The following is a 27,237-nucleotide window of genomic DNA, read 5'->3' as shown; positions in this document are numbered from 1 at the left end:
TTCTTCATGAAACACAGAAAATAGACTCAAAACAAAGATTTTTGTTTTGGCCATGCTTGCAGCGTGCAGAAGTTCCCAGGCCAGAGATCAAACCCACACCACGGAAGTGACCAGAGCCACAGCAGTGGCAACGCCAGAACCTTAACCTACTGCACCACCAGTGAACTCCCAATGGTGGTATTTTAAAATATACATTTCTGTTCTTGACTAGAAATAACTGAAATCTTCTTTCTTCCTACTATTAAATAAAGTTAGTTCTCACAATTATATTTAGAGAACACTGCAGATTCATGGGCTGGTGATAAGATAAATTACTGTAATATATTAGAACTCTTGTTTTCAAGGTTTGTATTTGAAAAACAATTTTAACTATCACTTAGAAAGTGATATCACTACTTCTTTCTTCAAATGCCTAAAGTTTATATATAGTGAACACAGTACTGAAGTTGAACATACATTTTTACAACAAATAAAATATTTGTTCAATAAAGTAAAATCAAAACTAGTTCTTATTCTATTTCTGAAGACTAAGGGGATAAAAAAGGTAAACCTTTTCTGAGATCATAGTTACAGCTAGAGTAAGGAACATGTCAAACTAGGCAAGTGATCCTACAAGACTGCCCTCATCCCCTAGATGAGAAACTCCTAAGGCAATAATATAAAATTATCAGAAAACTACAACTGTTCAGTCACCCCACTAATATTTTAATCACTGTATCATATAAGTGATTACAGAAAACAAGTGAAAAAGTTAACCACTGTGCAAATGTCTTGATGAAAACTTTCTGAAGATATTCAAAATGTGGCAGTGAGTTATTTTATGTTAAAAGATACCTCATAATCTATTATTAAGGTAAATTCATTAAAGGTCGATGATGAAAGGGCCATTAAAATATAGTATTAAAAAATTATATATACATATGGTTTTTGTGGGTTTTTTTGCTTTTTAGGGCCATGCCTGCAGAATACAGAAGTTCCCAGGCTAGGGATAGAATCAGAGCTGCAGCCGCCAGCCTACACCAAACCCACAACATGGAATCTGAGTTTGCGACCTACACCACAGCTCACGGCAACACCAGATCCTTAACCCAACTGAGCAAGGCCAGGCATTGAACCCACATCCTCAGAGATACTGATCAGATTCGTTATTGCTGAGCCAAAATGGGAACCCCAATTTTTTATATTTTAAAGTCTCCTCTAACAGTAAATTGGGATCCATCCCAAAAGCTCACTGAACAAAACCCTAAAGTATCATCAACTTCTCACTGTACTGACTGTCATACACACAGCAGTAAATATGACATGTCCCGAAGTGCCTGCAACAGCACCTACTGTCCTGATGTAACAATTAACAGCAACTCCCAGAGATTCCCAGACCACATTTCCACATTCAAAAACACCCGCCAAGACTGGACAATTAGACATTCCATATATAAAGAAAACTAACATACATTCATCAAGAAATCAAAACTACTTCTTAATGTCTGTAAATCTGCAATAAATGCTTGTAAACTGTTTTAATAATATTAAAACTTGAAAAGGTCAGATTTTGAAGTACCTAATATATCACATAAATATACTTATAATACATAATTATAAATACATATTTATATTTTTATATTTTATATTTAAAATATAAATTTTAAATATAAAATATAATTACATATATTTTAAATATATTTTAAATATTAAAATAATATAAAATATAAATATTATATATAACTTTCACATATTTATATATTTATAAAATACTTTTTATATTAAATAAATATATTTAATTACATTTAAATTTTAAATTTTATATACTTACTATAACTATTAATTATAATTATTCTGATATTCAAGTATATTTAAACATAATACAATATCTAACATGCATAATTATATTTTAAAGCATATAAAACATAACAATCTTTTTCCTTTGATAAACTCTACAGATGGTTGCAGTAAATAACACATTTACAGGACAAATGCAAATTTCCTAGTCACTTACTAATTATATAAATCAAAGCTGTTAAATCACAAATCATTTTTATGTTTCACAAACTGAGCTTCTCTGCAAGACTGAGTTTGAACAAAGGGTTCTACAGCTCACCAAAAAAGAAGAAAAAAAAAAAAAAAAGGCCAGGGGTATGGACACAATCTGAAAAATAAGACCACTTGGTTGTGACTATAAAAAATATATAAAACCCTTTTAATTATTTAGATCAACTTTCTGAAAAGGTAATATCCTCATTCACTTGATTCAAAAACTAAAAAGTGACAGACCACTCTACAATTCTCAACCCACCATTCATTCCCACAGACAACCATTATTCTTTATTTCTTATGAATCTGTCCAAAACTTCCCCCTTATCTGAAATAAACCAATTTGATGCGTATTTTTATCTTCTCCCTTTTTACATAAAATCACACATTGTTCTGTATCTTACTTTTCTCTTTCACCATTAACTATAGCTGCATATACTTCACTATACAGATCTACCTTTATTTATTTCACCAGCCCTGGACATTTCATTTGTTTCTATTATTTTACTGATACAAGCAACTTAGAAATAAATTTACTCACGAGTATGTCATTTCTAGCATAGACTAATATGCTGTCAGAATAAATTCTCAAAAGCAGAATAGCTAGATTAAAAGCTGTACAATTTGTAATCCAGACCTTTCCAGGTCCCACTAGAGGACTGTCCCATGTGTGCTAAAAAAGCAGCATGTTCTCTAACTTCCAAGTTTTTGCCAATCTGAAAAATGTTATTTTAGAGTAATTTTAATTGGTATTTATTTTATATTGAATGAGGATAGGTATTTTTTTCATATGCTTAAGAACCACTTACAGTTCATCTGCAGAATTTCTGCTCACATCCTTTGCCAAGTTTTCTACTGGGGTTTTTTTCCTTCTTCATTAACATCCAGGAGTTTTTTGGTTTTGTTTTTTTTTAGGGCCACACCCATGGCATATATAAGTTCTCAGGCCATGGGTCAAATTGGAGCTGCAGCCACAGACACAGCAACGCAGGATCTGAGCCATTACCTACACCACAGCTCATGGCAACAAGGGACACTCAACCCACTGACCAAGGCCAGGGATTGAACCCACATCCTCATAGATACTAGTCAGGTTCTTACCCTGCTGAGCTACAATGGGAACTCTTTATAAAGTTCTTTGTAAAAAAGGTAAATTTGCCTTTTGCCCATAAACATGTTTCAACACGTTTTCCTCAGTTTATTACATTTTGACCCTGCTTATCATGTTATGATGAACTTACTCCTTTCTTTTTTAAATGGCTTCTAGATTTTAAGTCAGAGTTACAAAGACCCTTCCCATTTCAGCTTTATTAAATTTTCTCATGTTCTCCTTTAGATGTCACATTTCCTTTTATATCATTTCAAGTAGGATCCATTTGGAAGTTATTTTGACATAAGAATAACTTCTGTTTTCTAAATGGTTAGGCACTTGTCTCTAACTTCTAATGAACAACTTAGGATCTTTTTTACACTAAATTTACACATGTACTTGAATCTATTTCTATCTTCTATCCTGTCTTTAGTCTAATCATGTACCAGTACCCCCATGATTTAATATATTTTAATATGTGGTAAATTAGTTTCCCTCTCGGAGTTCCTACTGTGGCTCAGTGGTTAAAGAATCCAAGTAGGAACCATTATATCGTCTATGTGTTATTTAATAACATTAAAAGCTACTGAATTCTACAAAACATTTTCATAAACACTTATCTTCACAGTAATAATTATTTCATTATTTGCAGAGTTTGGGGGTTGACTCTTTTGGGTTTTCAAGATGTACAATCATAGGAGTTCCCATCATGGCTCAGTGGTTAACGAATCCGACTAGGAACCATGAGGTTGTGGGTTCGATCCCTGGCCTTGCTCAGTGGGAAGGATCCAGTGTTGCCGTGAACTGTGGTGTAGGTTGCAGACGCGGCTTGGATCCCAAGTTGCTGTGGCTCTGTTGTAGGCTGGCAGCTACAGCTCTGATTGGACCCCTAGCCTGGGAACCTCCATATACCGCGGGAGCAGCCCAAGAAATGGCAAAAAGACAAAAATATAAAAAAAATAAAAAGACGTACAATCAAAATCTGTAAGTGGTGACAGTTTTACCTAATCCTTTGCAATTTTTGGCTGTGCCCATGGCACAAACTTGTGCCACAGCAGTAACCCATGCCACTGAAGTGACAACACTGGATCCTTAACCCACTGTACCACAAGGGAATTCAGTTTTTGGTTTTTTATTTATTTACTTACTTACTGATTTATTTATTTATTTTTATGGCTGCACCCGCAGCATATGAAAGTTCCTGGGCCAGGGACTGAATCTGAGCTACAGATATGGCAACACCGAATCCTTAAACCCACTATGCTGGGCCAAGGGATTGAACCCACACTTCCACAGCACCCCAAGCCACCACAGTCAGTCTTAACCCACTGGGCCACAGGAAGAACTCCTGTTTTGTTTTTAATTATTATTTTTGACCATGTCAATGGCATGTGGTAGGTCCCAGGCCAGGGACTGAACCCATGCTACAGCAGTACTTGAGCCTCCGCAATGACAACACGGGATCCTTAACCCAATGAGCCACCAGAAAACTCCTTTCTAATTTTTATATCTCTAATTTCTTTCTCTTGTCTAATGGTGCTCGTTGCTACTACCAATACAATATTAAATAATATTGTTGATAGTGGGCATTTGTCTTTATAGGGAATGTTTATAATATTTCTCCATTAACCATGAAGCTGAATTTTACACATATAAAGAAAAAAAATACACACATATGCACACACACACACACATATATTTCCATGTTAAGGAAGTATCCATCAATTCCTATTTTATTGAGTACCAGAATATATTCTCATGCTTTTTCCCCCTCTATGGAGAGAATCTTTTTCTCCTTAGATGTAAAAATATTGAACCAATCAATATAGTACTGACTGGTTCCTCCCCTTTGGCTGTGGCTCCTTATAAACATACTGAAGAATATCAATGACAAGTTTTTTATTTAGAAATTTCATATCCATATTCATAAAAAGAAACTGGTCTGAAAACTTGCTTATATCTTCAGATTTTCTTATCAGTAAGACTAGTTTGGAGGGGTATTTTTGGTTTTTGTTTCTTAGCCTCTAGAACCATTTAAAAAGCATTCTAGTTAACTGTTTTTTAAAAGTTTAGCAGAAAAACCAAAAACAACTGGCCCTGCTCTTTCTTGAGGGTGGAAGGAAGAAACTCTTAACTTCTCCTACCTCTGCTATGGAAAACTGTTTAAACACAGACAGAGACAAGAATAATAATCCGGTCGTCTGGAGGGCTCAAGAAAGGCTCCTGAGAATAGTTGTCTCCAGATTCTTTATGTTCATTACTGATAAACACATGGCTCTGTACACACCTGAAGGACAGTTTGAATGGGTACAAAATCTTTGGTTCATATTTGCTTTCCCTGAGTTCCAACAGTGATCACTCCACTCTCTTCTAGCATGCAATGCTTCCAGCCTACATTTTTTTCACCTTTTTATAAGCTGACTTGATCTTTTTGCCTGACTACCTTAAGATTCTGGCACCATCTTTTACAGCTAATAAGTTTATATAGCCTTGGTGCTGACAGTTCCTGATCATTTTTCCTGACCATATCATATACCCTTTCAACAAGCTTTCACTTAAGTTTAGGAAAATGTTCTTGAATAATATCATTAAATATCTGTTCTGCTCACTGTTTTGATTTTTCTTCTTTGAAGGGAATTCAGTTTTACATATATTGGATCTTCTTTGCCCACTTTCTCTAATCCTTTGTAATTCTTTCCTAACTTCAGTTTTTCTTTTATTTCTTCTCTACTCTGTGCTCCTCTGTTTTCTTCACTGTCTAGTCTTTGCTCTTCCTCATTTCACCTTAAATCCCTGATGGCTTTGTTCTTCTCTCCTACTTGTTTCTGAATCCTGACACCTCACATTTTATCACTTTCAGTTTTCTTACCACCCTCCTTGAGTTCTGACATTTCTGTTTGTGGTAATCCTTAAAGCGGCTGCTTCCTAACTTTTTTTTTTTTAATCCATGGTAAAACATTCAGAATTGTCATCTGTTCTGTAACAATATTACTCTGGTGAATGTTCTTCATCTATTAGGTTTTACAAAATTTTGTTCTGTTTCTCACCTCAATGAATACTGTATCTGTGTATCGATACTGTGTCAACTCTGTTGATTATTCAGCACAGAATGAAATCTATGTTACTCACCTAGCTTTCTCAGTAGGCTCCTTCAGAAAGTGATTTTGCTGATGTTTTCTGAGCTATTCACCTTACCCTGTCTTCCTCATGTTGTGTACCTCTAGTTTCATGAAAGGAACCTACTTGCCACTTCAGGGTAAACTGCTTATATTTAATGGCATTTCAAGAGATTTATCACCCTGAACTGTTCTGTTATCATTTCTGTGACATCATTGTACTTCCTATGTCCAGACTTTACACTCCTTTTCATCCTTTTGTTCTCAGATCATGCAGTTGTTTGTTTGTTGTTTTGTAAAACACCACAGAGGAAAGGAAGGAAATTGTTACTTCAACTGCCAAGTCACCACAAAAGTCTCCACGTATGATTTTTCTTTAAGAGGTGGCAGGAACATAATTCTTTAAAAGAAAATAGAAAACTACAATTCATCACAAAGAAACTTACTTTAAGAGTTCATCTCTTTCTGTCTTCCGTGCAAACACTATATCACTGCATTTGTTCTGGAACCTGACGAGCATTTCAGTCAGTTCATTGTAAAACTATAAGCAAAGAACAAGCACAAGTAATTTAAAAAAAAGAACAATTTTTTTAATCTAAGAGGAACAAAATCTAAAGCTCATTTGTCAACAATGGTTAAAGGTAAACTCTGCAAAAGACATGGTCATATTACTTAGTTCAGTAACTTAAGGTTAAATACGACCTAAGATTTCCTAAGAAAATTAAAATAACAAAATTGCCTTTAGAGAGTTCTGTCACCAACAGTGAAAAGACTGATAATCGTGAACGTGTTCTCAATTCCTAGAGAAAAGTCAGCTACTTAGTAAAGATACTAAGACTATTTAGGTAGAAGTATCAGGTTTGCACATTCACTTCAGAAATGCAGGCATCATTTCAGAAAACCTCAGAAGAATTTCCAAAGGCTCTCTGGAGAGTTTTCTCTTCTTATCTATTTCAACAAAACATTTTAAACCAAATTAAAATGGTATTTTACCATCCTTTCTCTATGGAAGGCTTTGCAGTATTACTATGTGCTCCTCAGAGAGTGTGACATATCTACTGTATTTACATCAAGATAGCTTTATTAAGTATTCGTTAAAGTACCAAAAGAAATTATGGATTTGAAAAACTTAAAAATCACTTGTTCCCTTCAAAAACAAAGTAACTGGTAAAAACAAATATAAGTGCTTCCCTAAACTATTTAAAGGAAAGGCAAGAAAATATTTAATCATATTGAGTATGCAAGATGAGAACAGACAGATCACAAATTTATTCTCATCCTAACCATCAACACAGAATATAAAAGCCATACCCACCCCCTTCCCCATCACATTTCAGCTTTAACTACTCCTCTTCCCTCATAATTCACTCAAAATGACCAACTTTCTATTCCCCAACAAAGTATCATTGATTTTTGACACCTCTGTGCCAATTTTTGCTATCTGGATTGCCTACACCCTACACTGCCTGGTGAAATATAAAATTTATTCTTCAAAGTTCCCATGAAATACTGCTACCTTCACTAAACTTCCTCCCACTTATAACAAAGCTCTCAGGGGCAAAAATCATTAAAGCTAAGAAATTTGAGACAAAAAATTATTTGGTCCAACTAGAAACATCAATTAACTCCCCAAACTCTGTTTTCACATTCACACTGGTGAGTGAGCTCTTATTTCTTTTGTGCTTCATACCTTTGTGCCCTCCTTCAAATTAGCTACAAGTTCAACAAAGTTGTCATATGCAGTAGCTAAGTTCTTCAAAACTTCTTCTCTTAAGTTGGCTTCACTGTTAGATTGTTTCATTTTTGAAAATTCCTGGTGTGAGACCTTGTTAAAAGAAAGATTTATGCAGCTGTGTTTATTTATCAAATTAATATAGCTCATAACATTTGTAATGATACTTTTCTAACTATGAAAATCACATATAATTACATGCAGAAATACTAAAAATTTACCTAATATATTCCTTTTGGAGTGATAGTACTTCATATCTTTCCTTAAGTAAAAATATCACAAATTCAATGGTATCAAAATATAACCAATAATGTTTACAGATTTCTACTAATACGTAATGCTTGCAAAAAAACAATCCTAAATGGACAAAGATTCAGTCCTGGCTTATCCTTTCTGTAATTAAAAAAAAAAAAAATATTAAAGTATATAAACTTCACCTGAATATTTTTAAGAAGTTCTTCCTGTTTCTTTAGAGATTCTTGGACTTTAGTTGTAAGACCTCCATAGATTCGATCCAGTTCAGTAACAGAAATAGCTTCTTCATTTATCACACCATCTTGAGCCAGAGCAGTCAAAAATTTGCTCGTCATGTCAAAATTCACTGATTTCAGGTCATTCTCCAGCCCTTCTCTTTCCTTCTTTACTTCATCAAGATTTGTCAATAAGGATTTTAAGACACTTACAACCTAAAGAATTTTTTAAAAACTCTTAGTTTAATCACCAAAAAAAATGGAAGCTAATTTCAAGAAGGGAATTATATACAAAATTTCATCCTAGGTTAGGGAGAAATGATTTCTCAGAGACCCAAATATAAATTATACATCAGATTTAATTAGATATAGATGCTGTACTTTAACAGTTTCATATTATAAGAGCAGCAGCAATATAACAGTAGCAAGAGCTATGACTTAATGAACATTTATTATGTGCCAGGCACTATCCTACAACACCTTACAAATATAATTTAACGTATTCCTTACAATACTCATGAGGGATATATTTAACACCTCTATTCTACAGATAAACTGAATCTCAAAAAAAAAAAAAATTAAGTAACATGTCTGAGGTTACACAGCTACTAAGGAGCAGAGGTGAACTTGGAGACCTAAGTTTGCCTAACTCCAAAACCAATCTGTTAACCTGCTACACTATACTGCTTCCCTGTCAGGACTAAGAGGTAGGGGAAGGTATGTCTTTGTCAACTGCGTAGATGCTATTCTGTCAACACAGCAAGAGAGAGAGATATACAGAGACACAGAGATAAATACAGAGATAGAGATATATACAAGGAGAGACCACCCTAGATAAACAAAGAGAGAGACTGATAGAAAACTGCAAACCACATCTTTATTTTATATCCTGGGAGAGAAGGAGGAAGCCACTCTTATTCAGCCCAGGGTTCATAAACTCCCCATAAATTCAGTCCACACGATTCATAAACTCCCCTCTCTAGTATAGTGTCATAGTATTCAAGTGCCCTCCAAGACCACTTACAAGCTGGCCCCTTTCACTCACGTCTCTTCATACTTCTGCTAGAACCAGCAGGGAGAATAGCAACCCCAAGCTCCCTGTTCTGCTCGCCCCAAGGATACTCACACAAAAAGAAAGTGGGGAAAGACAAGGAAGAAGGGGCCATCCATGATCTCCATCTGCACCCGTCTTTCTTCTTCAGCAGCACTTCCAACTCCAAAGGATCTGCTCACCTAATGCCTGTTTCCAAGAAGTTCTGTCCTGCTCTTCAGACCATGGCCCTAGTTAGCTCCTTGACAAAAGTATCCAGAGTGACCTTCCCATGTGAAGATCAAAGACCTGAGGAAAAGCCTTAAGTTTCCTCTAAGTTTTGGCCTCTGTTACCACATCTCCTAAGGGTCCTATCTTAAATTCAGAGTCTCCTAACATGCAGGACAGTGGAAAGAAGCATCAATCCACAGACACTCTAAAAGGAAGAAAGAGGGAGTTACCACAGAGGCTCAGCGGGTTCGATCACTTGCTCAAGTGGGTTAAGGATCCAGTGTTGCTACAAGCTGTGGCACAGACTGTAGACACAGCTCCGACCCAGCATTGCTCTGGCTACAGCTTTGATTCAACCCCTAGCCTGGGAACTTCCATATGCCACAGGTGCAGCCATAAAAAGTAGATAGACAGATAGACAGACAGATGGATAGACAGACAGACAGACAAAAGGAAAGGGAGAAAGAATCATACCTAGATGGACATGGCAAAGTCTGTATAGGGGATCTAGTAGAATCAGATGTTAGGCAAAGTGGACCAAAGTCTTGCTTCCAAATGATTTCCAGGATATATCGTGAAATGAAAAAAGGTACAAGACATATATATAATATGTTGCATTTTGAGTGAGAGAAGGGAAATCAGAATATAATGATATACACACACATAATATAGTATATACATCTATGTGCATATGTATCTTTTGCAAAAAGCAAAACGCTAAGACAAAGCAAAAACTAATGAAGGTTGTTAAAGAGAAGGGATGAGAACAAGACGGAATGAAGAGGTATGAGATTTCTCTGCATGTTCCTTTCAAATCATTAACATAATTTTTACATGTCTAAAATACAAATTTAAATCAAAACTTGAATGTAGAAACAAATGAACCTAGTTGTCCAGCAAAGTGAAACATGACTACACTGAATAAAAAATTTTCAACTCTGACTATACACTCCCTTAGTGAATATAATGGGCTTAGTTACTATGTAACCAAGAACAATTTATCTGGAAAACTCAATTTTCCCATCTGCAAAACAAGAATGATAAGCATACCTGTATGTCAGGACTTTGTGAAGACTGAAATAATCCATCTAAGTGCTCAATATAATTTCTAACACAAGCTAACTGTTCAATCAGTAGTAGTCATTATTATTAACTGTAAGTCAGGTTTAACTCTATACTTCATGTGCACTGTGGACTAAAGAGGCATAGGCATTTAAGCATTCAGACAAGAACAGAGGAAAGGAGCTCCTACTGTGGCACAACAAGGTCAGTGGCATCTTGGGAACACTGGAACATGGGTTCAGTGCGTTAAGGATCAGGTGTTACCACAGATGCGGCTTAGGTGGCAACTGCAGCTAGGATCTGATCCCTGGCCCAGGAGCTCCAAAGATGGGGCTTCCAAAGATGAAAAAAAAAAAAAAAGGAACAACAAGGAATAGATCAAGAATTAGGCATTCCCAGAGGCCAAGCTGTTAAGGATCATGTGTTATCACTGCTGTGACACAGGTTGGATCCCTGGCCCAGGAACTTCCACATACCACAGATGAGGCCAAAATTAAAAAAAAAAAAAAAAACGAATTGAGTATCTTTATTTTGCTAACTGCAATTATCTTGTAATCATTTGACACATTTGCATTGAGGGGATGTAACAGCATATAAATTTGGAAAGGTTTTGACAGTTTTATGTGTTGACATATTTAAACTGAAAATGGAACCTCAACAATGACCTGGACCTTATGTGAAGGTTGCTTGGCTAAGAGAGTAAGAAATGTCATTTTTCTTTATATATAAAGTAACAAAAGCTAGAAAAAAAATTGTTTTAAGTTGTCAAGAGAAGTAAAGCTGGAGGAAAAACAGAAATATCCATAACTGATTTTAAAAAATAGTCTAATAAACAAAGGTGAAAGTCAGGAACACCATTACCTTGAAAAAGACCATGTACCTCTTGCATAGTATAAGAACTAAGATCTTCTCATCAAATAATGGACAAAAAGTGTAGTGATAATACCCTCAAATGAGCTAGTAAGTAATATGAGAAGACCAACATGGTTCACATGGATACAATGTCCTCTCCAGGGAAAACTATCCACACAGAGGCCAGCAGAGTAAAGAGGACTCCACTAGAATTTAAGGAACCACAAGTTCTAATACCAGTTCCATTATGAAGAAGGACTAACTTCCTAACTTTTACGGTAGTCAGTTTTCTAACCAGAGGACAAAGGAGAAACAAATAGCTATTTAGTAAGTCCTAATTTACTGCCAAATGCTTATTCTAATTCTCTGAGAGAAAAAAAAAAAAAAAAAAAATATATATATATATATATGCCATTTGAAGCAGCCAATTTATAAATGACCTATCAGACAACCACATAAAACTAGAAATTCTTATCAAAAAATTCATATCAAAAAAAATCCTCTTTTTTTAAACTGTCATATACACTAGTTTAACCATATTTTAGATTGTATAATACTGGCTTCACTTTAACAGTGAATAAAATAGAAAATGAATTAAACTGCTTCTACAAACAAATGACTAGGATAGTAAGAAAAAAAAAAGCTACCTAAATTTTCTAATAAACTCATCTGAAACTTAACATGTTATCAAGTTAAAGGATATAAATAATTAGAATTCCTATGCATCCCCACCCCATGTTCACTGCAGCATTATTTTAAAAAGCTAAGATACAGAAATAGCCTAAGCACCCATCAATGGACTAATGGAAAAGGAAAATATGGTATATATACACAATGGAGTATGATTCAGCCAGGAGAAAGAATGAAATCTTGCCATTTTTGACAACATGGAGGACCTTGAGTGAAGTGAACTAAGTCAGACAAAGAAAAACAAATGCCATATGATCTCACTTACATGTTGAATCCTAAAATAAATAAGCAAAACCTACGCTCAGAGATACTGAAAAATTTGTAGTTTCCAGAGGCAATGGGTGGCGGGGTGGAAAAAAACAGGTGAAGGGAGACAAAAAGTATAAACTTCTAGTTATAAAATCAGTAAGTCATGGGGATCTAATGCACACGGTAACTCTAGTTAATAACACCATATTGCATATTTTAAAGTTGCTAAGAAAATAAATCTCAAAAGTTCTCATCCCCCCAAAAATTATGAACAATGTACGGTGAAAAATATTAACTAGGCTTATTTTCTAGTTCATTTTGCAATATACATAAGTATAGAATCATTATGATGTACCCCTAAAGCCAATACAATAGACATGTCAATTATATCTCAATTGAAAATAAAAAGGTGAAAAACAATAATTAGGATGCTATATTTATTTCTATGTTTTACAAACAGCTCCAATTAGCTTTCTTTTTGGCCACACATACAGCACGCAGAAGTTCCTGGGCCAGGGATCAAACCCACAGAACATCTGTGACCAGAGACACAGCAATGACAATGCCAGATCATTAACCCACTGAGCCACCAGGGAACTCCTCCACTTAGCTTTCAACTGCAATTAATTACATCTCTTTATTAAGCTAGGTTGCCAGGAGCTATCATTCAATGAACAAATTTTTTGAATGCTGAGTACTGGGTACTGTACTAGGTTCTAAAATACAACTATTAACAAAAACAGAGTCCTTTCGTTCATTTGGGGGGCAATGTATAGGAGGGGAGGATTAAACAAATACACAAAAATAGAGTAATATAGACTAATATGGTAGACAATGACAGAGAAGGGGAAAGGGTAACATCTGAGCCTTTAACGAAAAAGAGGTAGTAACCATGCAAAGAGAAGAAAGACCCCAACAGAAGGAAAAAGCAAATTTGTAAGTCCTGAGGCAGGAACAAGCTTAGCATGTTCAAAGGAAGGAAAAAAGACCAGTCCAGTAGAAGCATAGTAAACAAAAGACAGCATGGTGGGAGGTGAGGCCAAACAGAAAGGCGTGATCGTCTAGCAAACCTTTCCTGTAAAGTACCAAACTAAGGCTTTGGGAGCTATGGTCTCTGTTCAAACTATTCAACTCAGCCTTTGTAGTACAAAATGCAGCCACAGCCAAAACACAAATGAATGACTGTGGCTATAACCCAAACATAATTCATTTATGGACAATGAAATCTGAATTTTGTATAATGTTCACATGTCCTTAAACATTATTTTTTGACTTTTTTTAAGTGTAAAAAGCACTCTTAACTCACCGGCCATACAAAACAGGAGGCAGGCAGGACTTGGACCACAGGCCTTATTCTGCAAACCCCCATTTCATTTTTTCATTTCATTTTTTCTTTTTTTGCTGCCCTGTGGCATATGGAATTCCCAGGCTAGGGATCAGATCTGAACCAACGCCAGATCCTTTAACCCAATGTTCTGGGCAGGGATCGAACTTACCTCCCAGCACTAATCCCACTGCGCCACAGCAGGAACTCCTGCCAACCTCCATTTTAAATGATAAAACTGTCATATCTGATAGCACCAAATAATATACACACATAAGAAATGCTTTCAATGGTATTTTCAACTTTACTTTTCAGACCTTATCATTTCATTTTCAGAAAAGGCAGACACTGGAGCATCTACACAGCAACAGAATACAGGAACATGACTGCATTTACCTTACACTAAAGCTAACCTAGAGAGGGGTTTCCCATCTCTCTGTTAGGGACCCTGGTGCCACAGAGCCTGGTATACAGTAGGACTTCAACAACTCTTCAGTGAACAAATGAATGAACAGTTGCCAGCCAGTTCTCAACACTTGTCCATAAACTCTCTATTATGAAAAACTAAGTATAAAAGCTGTGTTTGCAAATCATCCACTAGTCTTTAAGGTGTCTTTGTGTGAACCAGAAAAAAGCAACACCTGGAGCACACAGCTCTGGACAGTGCTACTTCATGCACTACCACCGAAGAGATGAAGGTTTTTCAAATGTACCCCTCCATCACCCCATGGGATACAACCCTGTATCAGCAGGTATTATCTCAGCCGTCTTGGCCTAGCACCGACAAGGTTTTCCAGACCCCAGCTGATCAGAGGCACACAATCACAAGCAGGGGTCCTAAGTATTTTTAAAAGGACCTTTAAATATAAACTACCAATAGCCTGAATAATTTTTCAGAGTATCTCAGTATCTAAAACCAGATGCCCAGATACAACAAAGATAAGTAACTAGACAGTTGGCCTCTTCATAACAAAAGAATAAAACAACCCCTTATGCTTGGACCTCCTAATAAAATATGTGCTTTGTTATCACTTTAATAAAAGATAGTAAATGACCAAGTTTTTCTCAAAAAAATTCTGGTTAATGTGTCATCAAGTACACGACACCTATCTGAAACAACTTTGCTAAACACATGATGTTTCCATTTTTTTATAAGTACACATGATAACTGAATATATAGAACACTGAAAAATTTTTGGTTATCTCTATGCAGAAAATCTAATTTCAGTAAAATAACTTCATACTGACTGTAAAAATTTTCTTCCCCTATGTTATACCACCATGGATTAACAAAGCAGCTATTACTATAAGTGAATAAAAATAACAGCTCAGTACATGCTAATTCTAATTTTGCTCAGCAAAAACCATTTTTGCTTTTCTATAGAAAGCAGGAGAATCAAAAGACAAAAGCCATAAAAGTTCTAGGGCATGTATGTGACATTAAAAAGAGGATACTAAATAAGTTTTTTCTAAAATAAAAAGGGGGGGCAGAATATGTTGCAGTTCTGTGGGACTGCAATCTCTTTTCTTCATAAATTAATCTTCTACTCCCCTTCCTTTTCTCCTCCACTTACCCAAAGCATCTGATTCAAAGTCTTGTTCCATCAAGTACCCCCACACTTGCTTTCAGATTCAGGATCTGTGACTATCCAACTATGCTATCTCCTCCTCTCTCCAGGGGCTGGTGTCCACCCCCACCTGTTAGCCACTCTGGACACATGCATGCACTCAATCTTCTCACATCCTACACATGTTCACTTTTCACCCTGTCTACTCTTCTCATAATCTGCCACTTTCTTAAGAAGCCTCCTAAAAGAGGAGCTCCAAATGCTGAAATGTAAGTACTTCGTCACTTCCATCCACACAGCACACTTTGTATAGTTTTAACCCTTTTCAGTTTCTACCCTGCATTACAGCCATCACTGTCCACGTCTTGCCCCCTACACTGGGCTGTAAACTGAAGGTGAAGACTGCGAATCATGTGTACCAAGAACAGTGCCTTATAGGAGATATCCATTAAGTTCTTGGCTGAATAAATACACAAAATGCTTCCATGGCAAGACAAACAGTATTGACTACTGTGCCAGGAAATTCAGCTTCTTCAAGAAATTTTCTTACCCTTTGAGTGGTATTTACTGTTGGTTTCAGGGCCCCATCTCATCCTTCTACATGATCATGCCGTGATCAGCCATACTCTCCTCTTTGGGGATGTTGCAAACCACATGCCCCACCACTGATTTTCTCCTTCCTATCACTGATCGAAAGGTCACTGATGACATCATCCATTTATTAACATGCACGCCCTGGCAACTTTCCCTTTAAAGACAGTCCTAGTGAATGATGGGGCATGGTGGTAAAGAATATTATAAGAAATAATGAATCTGTGGTCAGAAGAATATCTGGTCAAACCCAGCCCCTCCACTTCAAGAAGTCCTTTCACTTCCAAGCCTCTCCCTTTTATAAAACTTGAATTAAACAGTGCAAGCATATGAAGTTCTTAGAATATCATACCCAGTTCAGGAGGCATTCAGTAAAGGGAAATTATTATTAGAGGATAGTATTAGTATAATTACTCTTTACACAGTGTATTTACTGTGCAACTTAAAAAACAAGTACCTCAATGTACATCAGGCATTTTTAAAAAGATGCCAGTAAAAAAAAAATTAGCCACTCATGGTAGAGAATGGCTTGAACATAGTTTCCATGAGCAGATGACCACCCACATCAAAAAGTACCTCCTTACCTCACTGCCCTGCATGGTCTTTGCCGGATTTGCTGAAGGGATGGCAGCATTCAGCTCTGGCTCTGGCTTACACAGGAGCGCGATGGTGTCCCGGTGAGCCTGGTAACGGTCTTTTACCTGTCCATCTGCGTGTACAGCTTTATCCAAAACAGTTCTGAAGTTGGTTCCCTCTGTGGGGTGGGGAGAATGTCACCAGAGCACAGTAATGATTTTAAACAGTAATTTTATGGGCTGGTTGTACTGTTAATGCCATTCTCCAACTTTGTTTCCCCTCTTCTATAAGCCCCAATTCACTAGATAATAGAAACTGAGCTCCTGACAGCCTTGGCATGTTTGTTTTTGGAAAAACAACCAAATTAATTATAAAGCAAAAGCATAGTTACACCTTAAAATAAATTTGTAGTTACTATCAACCAAATAATAGCCAATTAACATTAGTCCAATCTTTTCCTACAGCTCAGTATAGAAAGGTAACATTCACTCCAAAAATTGTTACAACTTATTTCAAAAGTATTCCTCTCTCAAAGGACCACTCCTTCAATGTGACTTTAAAGAAAAGCAGATATATTTTTAGAAAAACCTCAATAGTATTAATTACTATTACAGAGAAATAAAAACAAGTCTAGTTACCATGAAGACATCACTTATCTTAATAAGCACACAATCTTATTAATCAGTCTTAAAAATAATTTGGCTTCACATTAACTGTTAAAACTCATTCTTTTGCCACCCAGGATTTGCTACTAGTGAAATGAAATCACAAAATCATACCTATAATACTATCTCATTTATGTTTCTAAAATATGCATAGAGCTTGGAATAGGAAATGAATCATAGGATCATCTTAATTTTCACCTGTACACCCTTCTGAAGAATCTGAGCTTCTCATAATAAACATGGATCACCCCTGTTATTTTTTATCTTACACCAAACTGAAGAAAAACACATGTATTTTCATAACAGGAGTCTTCATAAAAACAGGTTTACAACAGAGCCTAATTTAATCAAGTAAAAATGTGGATCAAAATTGAGAACTTATTCAAGTGAGTCATTTATTCACATTTTTACCTGCTCTCAAAGGCCTATAGAGTTCATTGGATGGTGTCCTTTGCCAGCGTTCCTTGAATTTTGCTCTTAAATCATTGTCAGTTGCTTCTTCTTCATCCAGCAATCTTAATGACTTTTTAAAAAGAGGCAAAGCAATGATGAGCTATTATTTCCGGTATAAAAATTTTTTTTAATTTTTCAATAGCCGCACTCATGACCCATGGAAGTTTCCAGGTCAGGGGCTGAATCCAAGCTGCAGCTGTGAACTACACTGCAGGTGTGGCAATACCAGATCCTTTAGCCTACTGCACTGGGTCAGGGATCAAACCCATGAACCTGAGCCGCTGCAGTCAGATTCTTAACCCACTGCACCACAGTGGAAACTATTAACACATTTTTTTAAATGATCATACTCAATTATCGGTGAGAATTGGTGAGCTGAGACTTCTACATTACCAGTCAGAATACAAACTAGAACAATAATTTTTGTTGCAGAAAGTTATGATATATTTAACAAAAAAAATCATGTTAAATTTAAGCCTAGGTTATCCACTATTTTACTCGGTAAAATTAAGAAAAATGATTAAGAGATTACATACATACACATACCAAGACTATCTTAAACAAAGATTTTTTTAAGATTAAAATAAACTGAAAGCCTTTAAATTTTAGAAGCCATAAACAAAGAGAAAACCAATTCATGAAAATAAAAGTTTCATACTTCAATCCCAATACAACAAACTGAAAATGAACATACAGAAAAATGCATTTTTAATGCACAGCTGAGAGGACAGGGCAGTAAAAGGCCAGAAACAAAAGAAAGTGCTAACCCTCAGAGGCAAACTATTATATAAAGGATGGATAAACAAGAAGGTCCTACTGTATAGCACAGAGAGCAATATTCAATATCCTGTGACAAACCAAAATGGAAAAGAACACAAAAAAGAATGTCTGTGTATATATATCTGTGAGATATATATATACATATATCTCAGAATCTCTTTACTGCATAAATTAACACATTATGAATCAACTATACTTCAATAAAATAAATTTCTTTTAAAAAGGAAAGTGCTAATCACCAGTGGACGTAAGTGCTAGAGTCACTGGTGTCTAATAATTTCTGATATCTAAGAGCATGGTCTGCAAACTTTTCTGTCAACGCTAGAGTAAATATTTTAGGCTTTGTAGACAACAATCTCTGTCACATATTCTTTTCCTTTCTTTTTTTCCAACCCTCTAAATGTGGCAAAAAAAAAAAAAAATCCTTAACTAGTGAACCATACAAAAACAAGTCACAAGGTGGAGTTGGACTACTACAGTTCACCCACTATACATTCTCTACTGGCTTAGAGTGTGAACTTAACAGAACATGCATAGGAGTCAAAAAACACAGGTGGGGGAGTTCATGCTGTGGCTCAGCAGTAACAAACCCAACTAGTATCCATCAAGACTTGGGTTCGATACCTGGCCTCACTCAGTGGGTTAAGGATCCAGGCTCATTGCCATGAACTGTGGCATAGGCCACAGATCCGGCTCAGTTCCCACACTGCTGTGGCTGTGGTGTAGGCCAGCAGCTATACCTCTGATTCAACCCCTAGCCTAGGAATTTCCATATACTGTAGGAACAGTGGTAAAAAAGAAAAAAAAAACAAAAAACACAAACAAACAAAAAACAGATGGGGCTAATATGAGGAGGAGGTCAGATCAAAGTCACTAATTTTCCTCAAACTGGGTCATTTCCAAATTTGTGACACTCAGTGGACAAATTTTTTTAATGGAAACTGCCCAACAGAAGGGAATTTACCTGTCTGAACCTTGGCTCTAAATAGGAAAGAAAAGAAGTATCAGCTTAAGAGTCCAAGTGAAAGCCTGAACTTAGGACTGGAAATCAAAATCCCAGTGTGACACAAAGTTCTAAAATGAACTTTGGATTAAAACATAACAACTAAAAAATTCTTCCCAAGTTTAAAAAGATGTCAAGTATATAATGCCTTTTTATAGTAGAAGCAAACACAAAGTCTCTCTAGATGAATTTACTTTTTTTTTTTTTCCCCATAGGGCTACACTCACAGCATATGGAAGTTACCAGGCTAGGGGTCAAATCTGAGCTACAGGTGCCAGCCACAGTCACAGCAAAACAGGATCCAAGCCACATCTGCAATCTACACCACAGCTTATGGCAACACTGGATCCTTAACCCACTTAGCAAGGCCATGGATTAAACCCGAATCCTCATGGATACTAGCTGGATTCATTTCCTCTCTGTCACAATGGGAACTCCTACATGAATTTACTTTAAATCTAGACCTCTAAGAGTTCCCACAAACGAAGATCCAGAAAATATGAATTCATTAATTGAAAAATCATCGAATATTAAATACAATGTAGTATTTTGAACTGGATCTTAAAACAGAAGGACACTAATAAAAGAATGGATAAAATCTGAGTAATGATATTATACCACTGTTAACAAATGGACCATAGCAACACAAGATTCTTACTTTGAGGTAGCTGGGTGAAGGAACTATCCTCACTAAATTTACAGCTTTTCCATAAATGTGAATTCCAAGTTAAAAGTAATAAAGTAGAAGAACACACACCAAAAAAACCCCACTGAAATAAGAGGAAAAAAACCACTATGAGCAAAACGATTAATCACAGAAGCAAACCACAAACATTGCAAACAATGAGATAATAAGACAAAGATATAAAATAAATAAATACATTTACTAGTAAGAGATAAATTAAAAGTATGACATAGGAGAAAGAGAATGGGAAGAACTGAAAAAGAACCAAACAGAATTTCTGGAAATGAGTAAAATAAAATTAGAAAATTACCATAGTTAAAAACTACTGAGATGTAACTGAAGAGAGCTACTAAATTAACAGACAAACCAGAACAAACTGCCTACAACACAGCTTAGAGCAATAGAAAACATGAGGGGTTCAGAAAAACAGGAAATAAAGTGAAAAGACTGAACATCAGAGATCCAGAAAGAGATAATAATGAAAATAGGGAAAAAGCAATATTCACAGAAATGAAAACTAAGAACTTTCCAGGATAGACGAAAGACAGTACCTCAAATTCACTGGATCCAGTGGAATATCAAGCAAGGTAAATGAAAGGAAACCCATATCCAGACACATTATAATGAATTTTAAAGAAGAAAAACAAGTGTATAACTTCCATGCTACTGTTTAAAAGAAAAAATGAAAGAAATGGATGGAACTCAAAACCAGGAAAAAGTAAGGGTGAGGAGGGACCAAAAAAAAGAAAAAATAAGGAAGACAAAAGAGTGAGACAGGTAGAAAATACAGAAGAACATGATACCAAATATATGAATAATCACGGCTTATATAAATGGATTTAACTCTCCAAGAATACAAATGAAGTTTGTCAAACTAAAAGAAAAGGAAAAATCTTCCTATATGCTCTTTATAAAAGACACAACCATAAGGACACACCAGTTAAAAATCAATGACATAACAAAAAATGAAAATTACAGACCAATATCCCTTATGAATATAGATGCAAAATGTTCAACAAAATACTACCAAACCAAATCCAGCAACACATTAAAAGGATTCTATACCTGGAGAGGGAGTGGGATGGACTGGGAGTCTGGGGTTAATAGGTGCAAACTATTGCATCTGGAATGGACAAGCAATGAGATCCTGCTGTATAGCACTAGGAACTCTTATCTAGTCACTTGTGATGAAGCATGATGGAGGATAATGTGAGAAAAGGGATGTACATATGTGTGACGATGTCATTTTGCTATATAGTAGAAAACTGACAGAACACTGTAAACCAACTATAGTGGAAAAAGTAAAAATCATTAAAAATTTTCAAAAAAAATTTAAAGAAAAGGATTCTACACCATGACAAAGTGGGCTATCCTAGGAATGCAAGGTGGTTCACATCAAACAATCAATTAATGTAATATTCTGTATTAGTAGAAGGAAAAAAGAAACATGTGATCCTCTTGAGATACTGAAAAAACTAGTTTTACACAATGTCTGTATGAAGCTCATTAATGTACATTTAAGACATTTATGAACCTATTTTTCACTCAATCACAATTCCCCTTACCTCATCAAGGATTTCTCTATTTCTTTGCAGAAGCTCAGGGAGCTCTTTAATCAATTGATCAACAGTCTGGATGCCTCCTTGTTCAATTACAGATGTGGACTTGTTCAATATAGACTGAGGTACAGTATCTCCAGATATATCTTCAATTGCTGCTGGAAGATTAAGGGAAGCTAACACCCTGAAAAAATGGGATACTATGTCATCTAGTGTTCTAAACCACCTTTAATACACTAATCTCCTAAATCCAAATCAATAGCAGCTAAAAATATATAAATAAAATAAAAATTAATAGCAGCTGAGTTAACACCCAAAAAAAGTAGTTAAGCCCTGTCAATGGAAACATAAAACAAAGATAAAAGAAAAAAAGAAAATCAATGATCGGAGTTCCTGTCCTGGCTCAGTGGTTAACGAATCCAACTAGGAACCATGAGGTTGCGGGTTCAATCCCTGGCCTTGCTCAGTGGGTTAAGGATCCTGTGTTGTCAAGAGCTGTGGTGTAGGTCTCAGACGCTGCTCGGATTCCACTTTGCTGTGGCCGTGGCATAGGCTGCTGGCTACGGCTCCAATTAGACCCCTACCCTGGGAACCTCCATATGCCACGGGTGTGGCCCTAGAAAAAGACAAAAAAAAAAAAAAGAAAACCAATGATTGATAAAATTAAGACAAAATCATTAAAGTATTAAGTTCACAATTCAGAACTAAATGCCAAAAGGCAAGAAATATACAGCAAAATATACTAGATAACTTTGGCTCACAGGTCAAACTTAACTTCTTCCAAGCTAACTAATTTAAAGTAAACAATTCTATCTCAAAAAGGCAATCCTTTATCACACTCTTGTTATACTGTCACTAACGAATCAGAAAAAATACACAAAATAGTTATAACTTCATATCATCTAGGCAAGATGTCAAGAGAACATAGCTGATCTACATATTAATACAAAATCTTCATCTGTTTTATTTTGTAGCACATTAACAATTACTCTGATATTTCATTTACGTAACAGAGGGTGGTATTAAAACTCATGTTGTTCTCTTGCTGGAAGAAGAAAAATGAGATCAAAACCTATGCATTCATCAAAGTTAAAAACATGAAAAAACAAACCAGACTAGGAAAGAATATTCTCAATACATATCTGACAAAGGACTTGCCTCTAAAATATGTAAAGAACTCTCTAAAAGTTAATAAGGAGAAAAACTCAACTTTAAAAAATGAGCAAAAGATTTCAACAAACACTCCACAAAAGATTATACAAATGGCTCATAAGCACATGAAGAGTTGCTCAACATGGTTAGCCATCAGAGGAATGCAAATTAAACCACAATGAGATGTTGCTACACAAGCTGAAATGGCTAAAATTAAAGATACTGACAATACTAAGTTCTGATGAGGAGGAAGAGTAAGTGCACTGCTCAGACAGTGTGGGTGGAATATAAACTAGAACACTGACTTTGGAAAAAAATCTGGCCATATTGTATGAAGTTAACAATATGACTCAGCAATTCTAATCCTAGGCATTGACCCAAGAGAAATAAAACATGTCCCCACAAAGATGTGTACATCAAAGTTCACAGCAACTGAAATGTCCAACAATAGGTGAAAAATTTAACAAAATGTTAAAAGGAACACTGCTAGGTAATAAAAAGGATCCAACTAATACACAAAACATAGATTATGCTAAGTGGAAAAAGACCAACACATTTTTAATATACTCTGTACATGCAAAAATACTTTTAAGTATTGCATATTATACATACTGTAGCAATACTATACACTGTATATAATGTACTATATATAAGGTGTAATGTACTATTTACTGTATGTAATGTACTATATACTGTAAAGCACAACTGCACATGCTATGATGATTATATTTATATTAAACTGCATACAAGGTAAAGCTAACCTATGCTGACAGGGAGCAGATCAGTAGTGGCTAGGGGGCAAAAGAAGAAGAAATGAAAGAAAAGGCATGAGGTAATCTTTTAAGGTGATGGAAATGTTCTCTATCTTGATTATGGTGGTGGTAGTTACATGAGTACACACATTTATCAAAAAGAACTAAACTATACACTTAAAATGTATATACTGTGTAGTTTATTGTATAAAATTATACTTAAGGTATTATTTAAAACAATGAATTATTTTCTTAGTCTTCAATCTACCAAAAACTGGTTCAGAATAATGAAGATACATATATCTTAACTTTAAAAGTTAATTTCTGTCATTTACCTCAAATATTCCCTAAAACACAAATATTTTCACTTGGTTTCAGTAATTTCTTCAAACTATAATGTATTTTCTAGGTCTCAGTAAATATAGTGTCCCCGAGAAGTGTGTGTGTGTGTGTGTGTGTATTTGCTATTTCAAATATCCTTGACACTCATCTCTGAGCTCAGAAAATTAAAATGTTCATAAACAATCGATAAAGAAGCATTAGAATTTTAGAGGTAAATTCATGAAAGGTAAGCTCTACCTACCCATTTGCCAAAGTGGTGGCTTCTCTCATTTGAGCAATCGATCTGTTAACTAAATCAGCTTTTCTCTGATTATAGGCAGCCAATGACTGCTGCACTGACACAGGAACCATCTTCTCAAACAGATCTAAAATTAGGAACACAAATTTCAACAAAATTTTAAGACCAAAAACGAAAACTGTAAAGTCACTACTCATACTTCCTTTCCAACATTCATATTAAAAGTCTACAAAAAAAAAAATTTTTTTTTTAATTTAAAAAAAGGAGTTCCCATCTTGGCACAGCAGAAACGAATCCAACCAGTATCCATAAGGTTGCAGGTTCGTTCCCTGGCCTTGTTCAGTGGGTTAAGGATCCGGCATTGCTGTGAGATGTGGTATAGGTCGAAGATGCAGCTCGGATCCTGCATTGCTGGCGTTTCTGTGGCTCTGGCGTTGCTGTAGCTCTGGCGTAGGCTGGCAGCTACAGCTCCAATTTGATCCCTAGCCTGGGAACCTCCATATGCCATGGGTGCGACCCTAAAAAGACAAAAGACAAAAAATAAATTAATTAAAATTTTTTTAAAAAGCAAAAAGGAATTCCTGTCATGGCTCAGGGGTTAACAAACCCAACTAGTATCCATGAGGATGCAGGTTCCATCCCTGACCTCACTGAGTGAGTTAAGGATCCAGCACTGCCGTGAGCTATGGTGTTTATCGCAGACGAGGCCTGGATCTCATGTTGCTGTGGTTGTTAAGGTGGCAGCTGCAGCTCCAATTCAACCCCTAGCCTGGGAACCACCATATGACGATTGCAGCCCTAAAAAAAAAAAAAAAATCTACAAATAGGATTAACAATGAGATCCTACTGTGTAGCACTGAGAACTATGTTTAGATACTTACAATGCAGCACAACAGTGGGAGAAAAAATTTACATGTATACATGTATGTGTAACTGGGTTCCCATGCTGTACAGTGGGAAAAAAAAAAGTGTGTTGGGGGAAATTAACAATAAAAAATAAATTTAAAAAAAAGTCTACAAATATTTAAAGAGCAAGCTAAAGTACTACTGAAAAAAGTACAATGATGAAGAGAACTTTTTAGATCACTATATTCATGGACAATGATAAAGAAAGCTTTTTCTTTTGACTTCATTTTCTTAGCTTTTAAAGACATATCTATCATTAAGATTAAGGAATCTTTGGGGAAGAATAACTACTCATGAGAAAACAATGCTCATTTGTTGATAAAACTGGGTAAGGGAGTTCCCGTCGTGGCACAGTGGTTAACGAATCCAACTAGGAACCATGAGGTTGCGGGTTCGCTCCCTGCCCTTGCTCAGTGGGTTAACGATCCGGCGTTGCCGTGAGCTGTGGTGTAGGTTGCAGACGCAGCTCGGATCCTGTGTTGCTGTGGCTCTGGCGTAGGCCGGGGGCTACAGCTCCAATTTGACCCCTAGCCTGGTGGAGCGGCCCAAAGAAATAGCAAAAAGACAGGAAAAAAAAAAAAAAACTGGGTGAGAGGCCACAGTGCTATGATTTCCAGCTCTACCACTTCCTGGTTCTGCAACATTGGGCAAATTACGTTACCATTATGCATCAGTACTCTTTTAAGTTACCATTATGCATCAGTACTCTTATCAGTCAAAAGGTAATAATAATAGCACCTGTCTCATGGAGCTACTGTTAGCAATAAATCAGCTAATATATGTAAAGTATTTAAAAGTCTCTGGCACATGGTAAAAACTTAGTTAAAAGAAGTAAGTACAATGGTCCCTCCGTATCTACAGGGAACCGGTTCGAGGACCCCCAGTGGGGGTCCAAAATCCATGGATGCTCGAGACCCTAATATAAAATGGCACAGTATTTGCATATAACCTACACATATCCTCTGATATCCTAGCTTACTTATAATACCTAATCAACATAGAAGCTATGTAAAAGTTTCCAGAGCATGGAAAATTCAAGTTTTACTTTTTGGAACTTTCTGGAAATTTTTTTCTGTAAATATTTTCAATCAGCAGTTGCTTGAATCCACAGCTATGAAACCACAGATAAAGAGGGCCAAGTGTAAAATTATCACTCAATTACTTAGAATATTATCCTTGGGATCTCAGCTAGAAGCGACCACATACTGCATATACCTACAATATTCAAGGATATTAGAAAATTTATTAATCTGATACAACCATAAGTCCAAAGTTTATATGTTTAAAGCCATATTTATGTACGTTTAGTTTTAATAGCAGAATCTAAAAATAACAAAATTTTTATCATTACTCAAACATACAGTTTCAAGTTCTCTGAACTTTGTTGTATACTTAGGCTTTACTACCATTTACTCTCCATTTTAAAATTTCACTGTAGGAGCTCCCACTATGGTGAAGTGGGTTAAGAACCTGACTACAGCAGCTCGGGTCACTGCAGAGGTGCAGGTTCAATCCCATCCCTGGCACTGTGGGTTAAAGAATCTGGCAATGTCACAGCTGAAGCATAGGTCGCAGCTGCAGCTTGAATTCAGACCCTGGCCAGGGAACTTCCATATACTGTGGGTGAGGCCATTTACGAAAAAAAAAACAAAAACAAACAAACAAACAAACAAACAAAAAAAACACCTCACTGTAATTCTTATAATTATATTCACTTTGAACAACATGAATTCAAATTACATTCAAAGCATACAATATCAACTATGTGATTTTAGCTATGCAAAATAGATTAAACTGGAGAAAAGTAAATAAGATTAAAGTACATGTAAATATCTGACATACCAGTGAATTTCTGGCTGATGGGTACATTGACTGGGGTAGATTTCACAAGTGTGGCTTTGCCAATAGGGTCTAGATCTTTAAGGTCTGGAACTCGATCATGATAAATGAAGTCATTATCCTTCTTTGCTGCAGTAAGGGCACGGCTGATTTTGTCAGAAAAATCCTTCACATTGACATATTCATCATAGCGAGATGCCACAGTTTTAATCAATTCAGCTGCATGCTAATAAGAAAATGTAAAAGAAAGGAAG

At 35.9% G+C, this 27,237-nt stretch overlaps 1 protein-coding gene across 2 annotated transcripts in view; it reads right to left on the bottom strand.

Moving 5' to 3' along the window:
* The window catches only part of PDCD6IP (programmed cell death 6 interacting protein), a 66,325-nt gene that overhangs the window by 6,450 nt on the left and 32,638 nt on the right, over positions 1 to 27,237 (bottom strand). For both annotated transcript variants that reach the window (XM_047769798.1, XM_047769807.1), the window contains exons 8-15: positions 26,987 to 27,209; positions 24,242 to 24,365; positions 21,761 to 21,938; positions 17,686 to 17,797; positions 16,618 to 16,787; positions 8,404 to 8,652; positions 7,925 to 8,059; positions 6,681 to 6,775 (exon numbers count right to left, since the gene is read on the bottom strand). In XM_047769798.1, the coding sequence (XP_047625754.1) occupies positions 6,681 to 6,775; positions 7,925 to 8,059; positions 8,404 to 8,652; positions 16,618 to 16,787; positions 17,686 to 17,797; positions 21,761 to 21,938; positions 24,242 to 24,365; positions 26,987 to 27,209 (1,286 nt within the window). The remainder of the gene's footprint in view (positions 1 to 6,680; positions 6,776 to 7,924; positions 8,060 to 8,403; positions 8,653 to 16,617; positions 16,788 to 17,685; positions 17,798 to 21,760; positions 21,939 to 24,241; positions 24,366 to 26,986; positions 27,210 to 27,237) is intronic.

This window comes from Phacochoerus africanus, chromosome 1 (genome assembly GCF_016906955.1).
Source record: "Phacochoerus africanus isolate WHEZ1 chromosome 1, ROS_Pafr_v1, whole genome shotgun sequence".
In the NCBI taxonomy this organism is placed as follows: Eukaryota; Metazoa; Chordata; class Mammalia; order Artiodactyla; family Suidae; genus Phacochoerus; species Phacochoerus africanus.
This window is presented reverse-complemented; position numbering and strand designations above follow the sequence as displayed.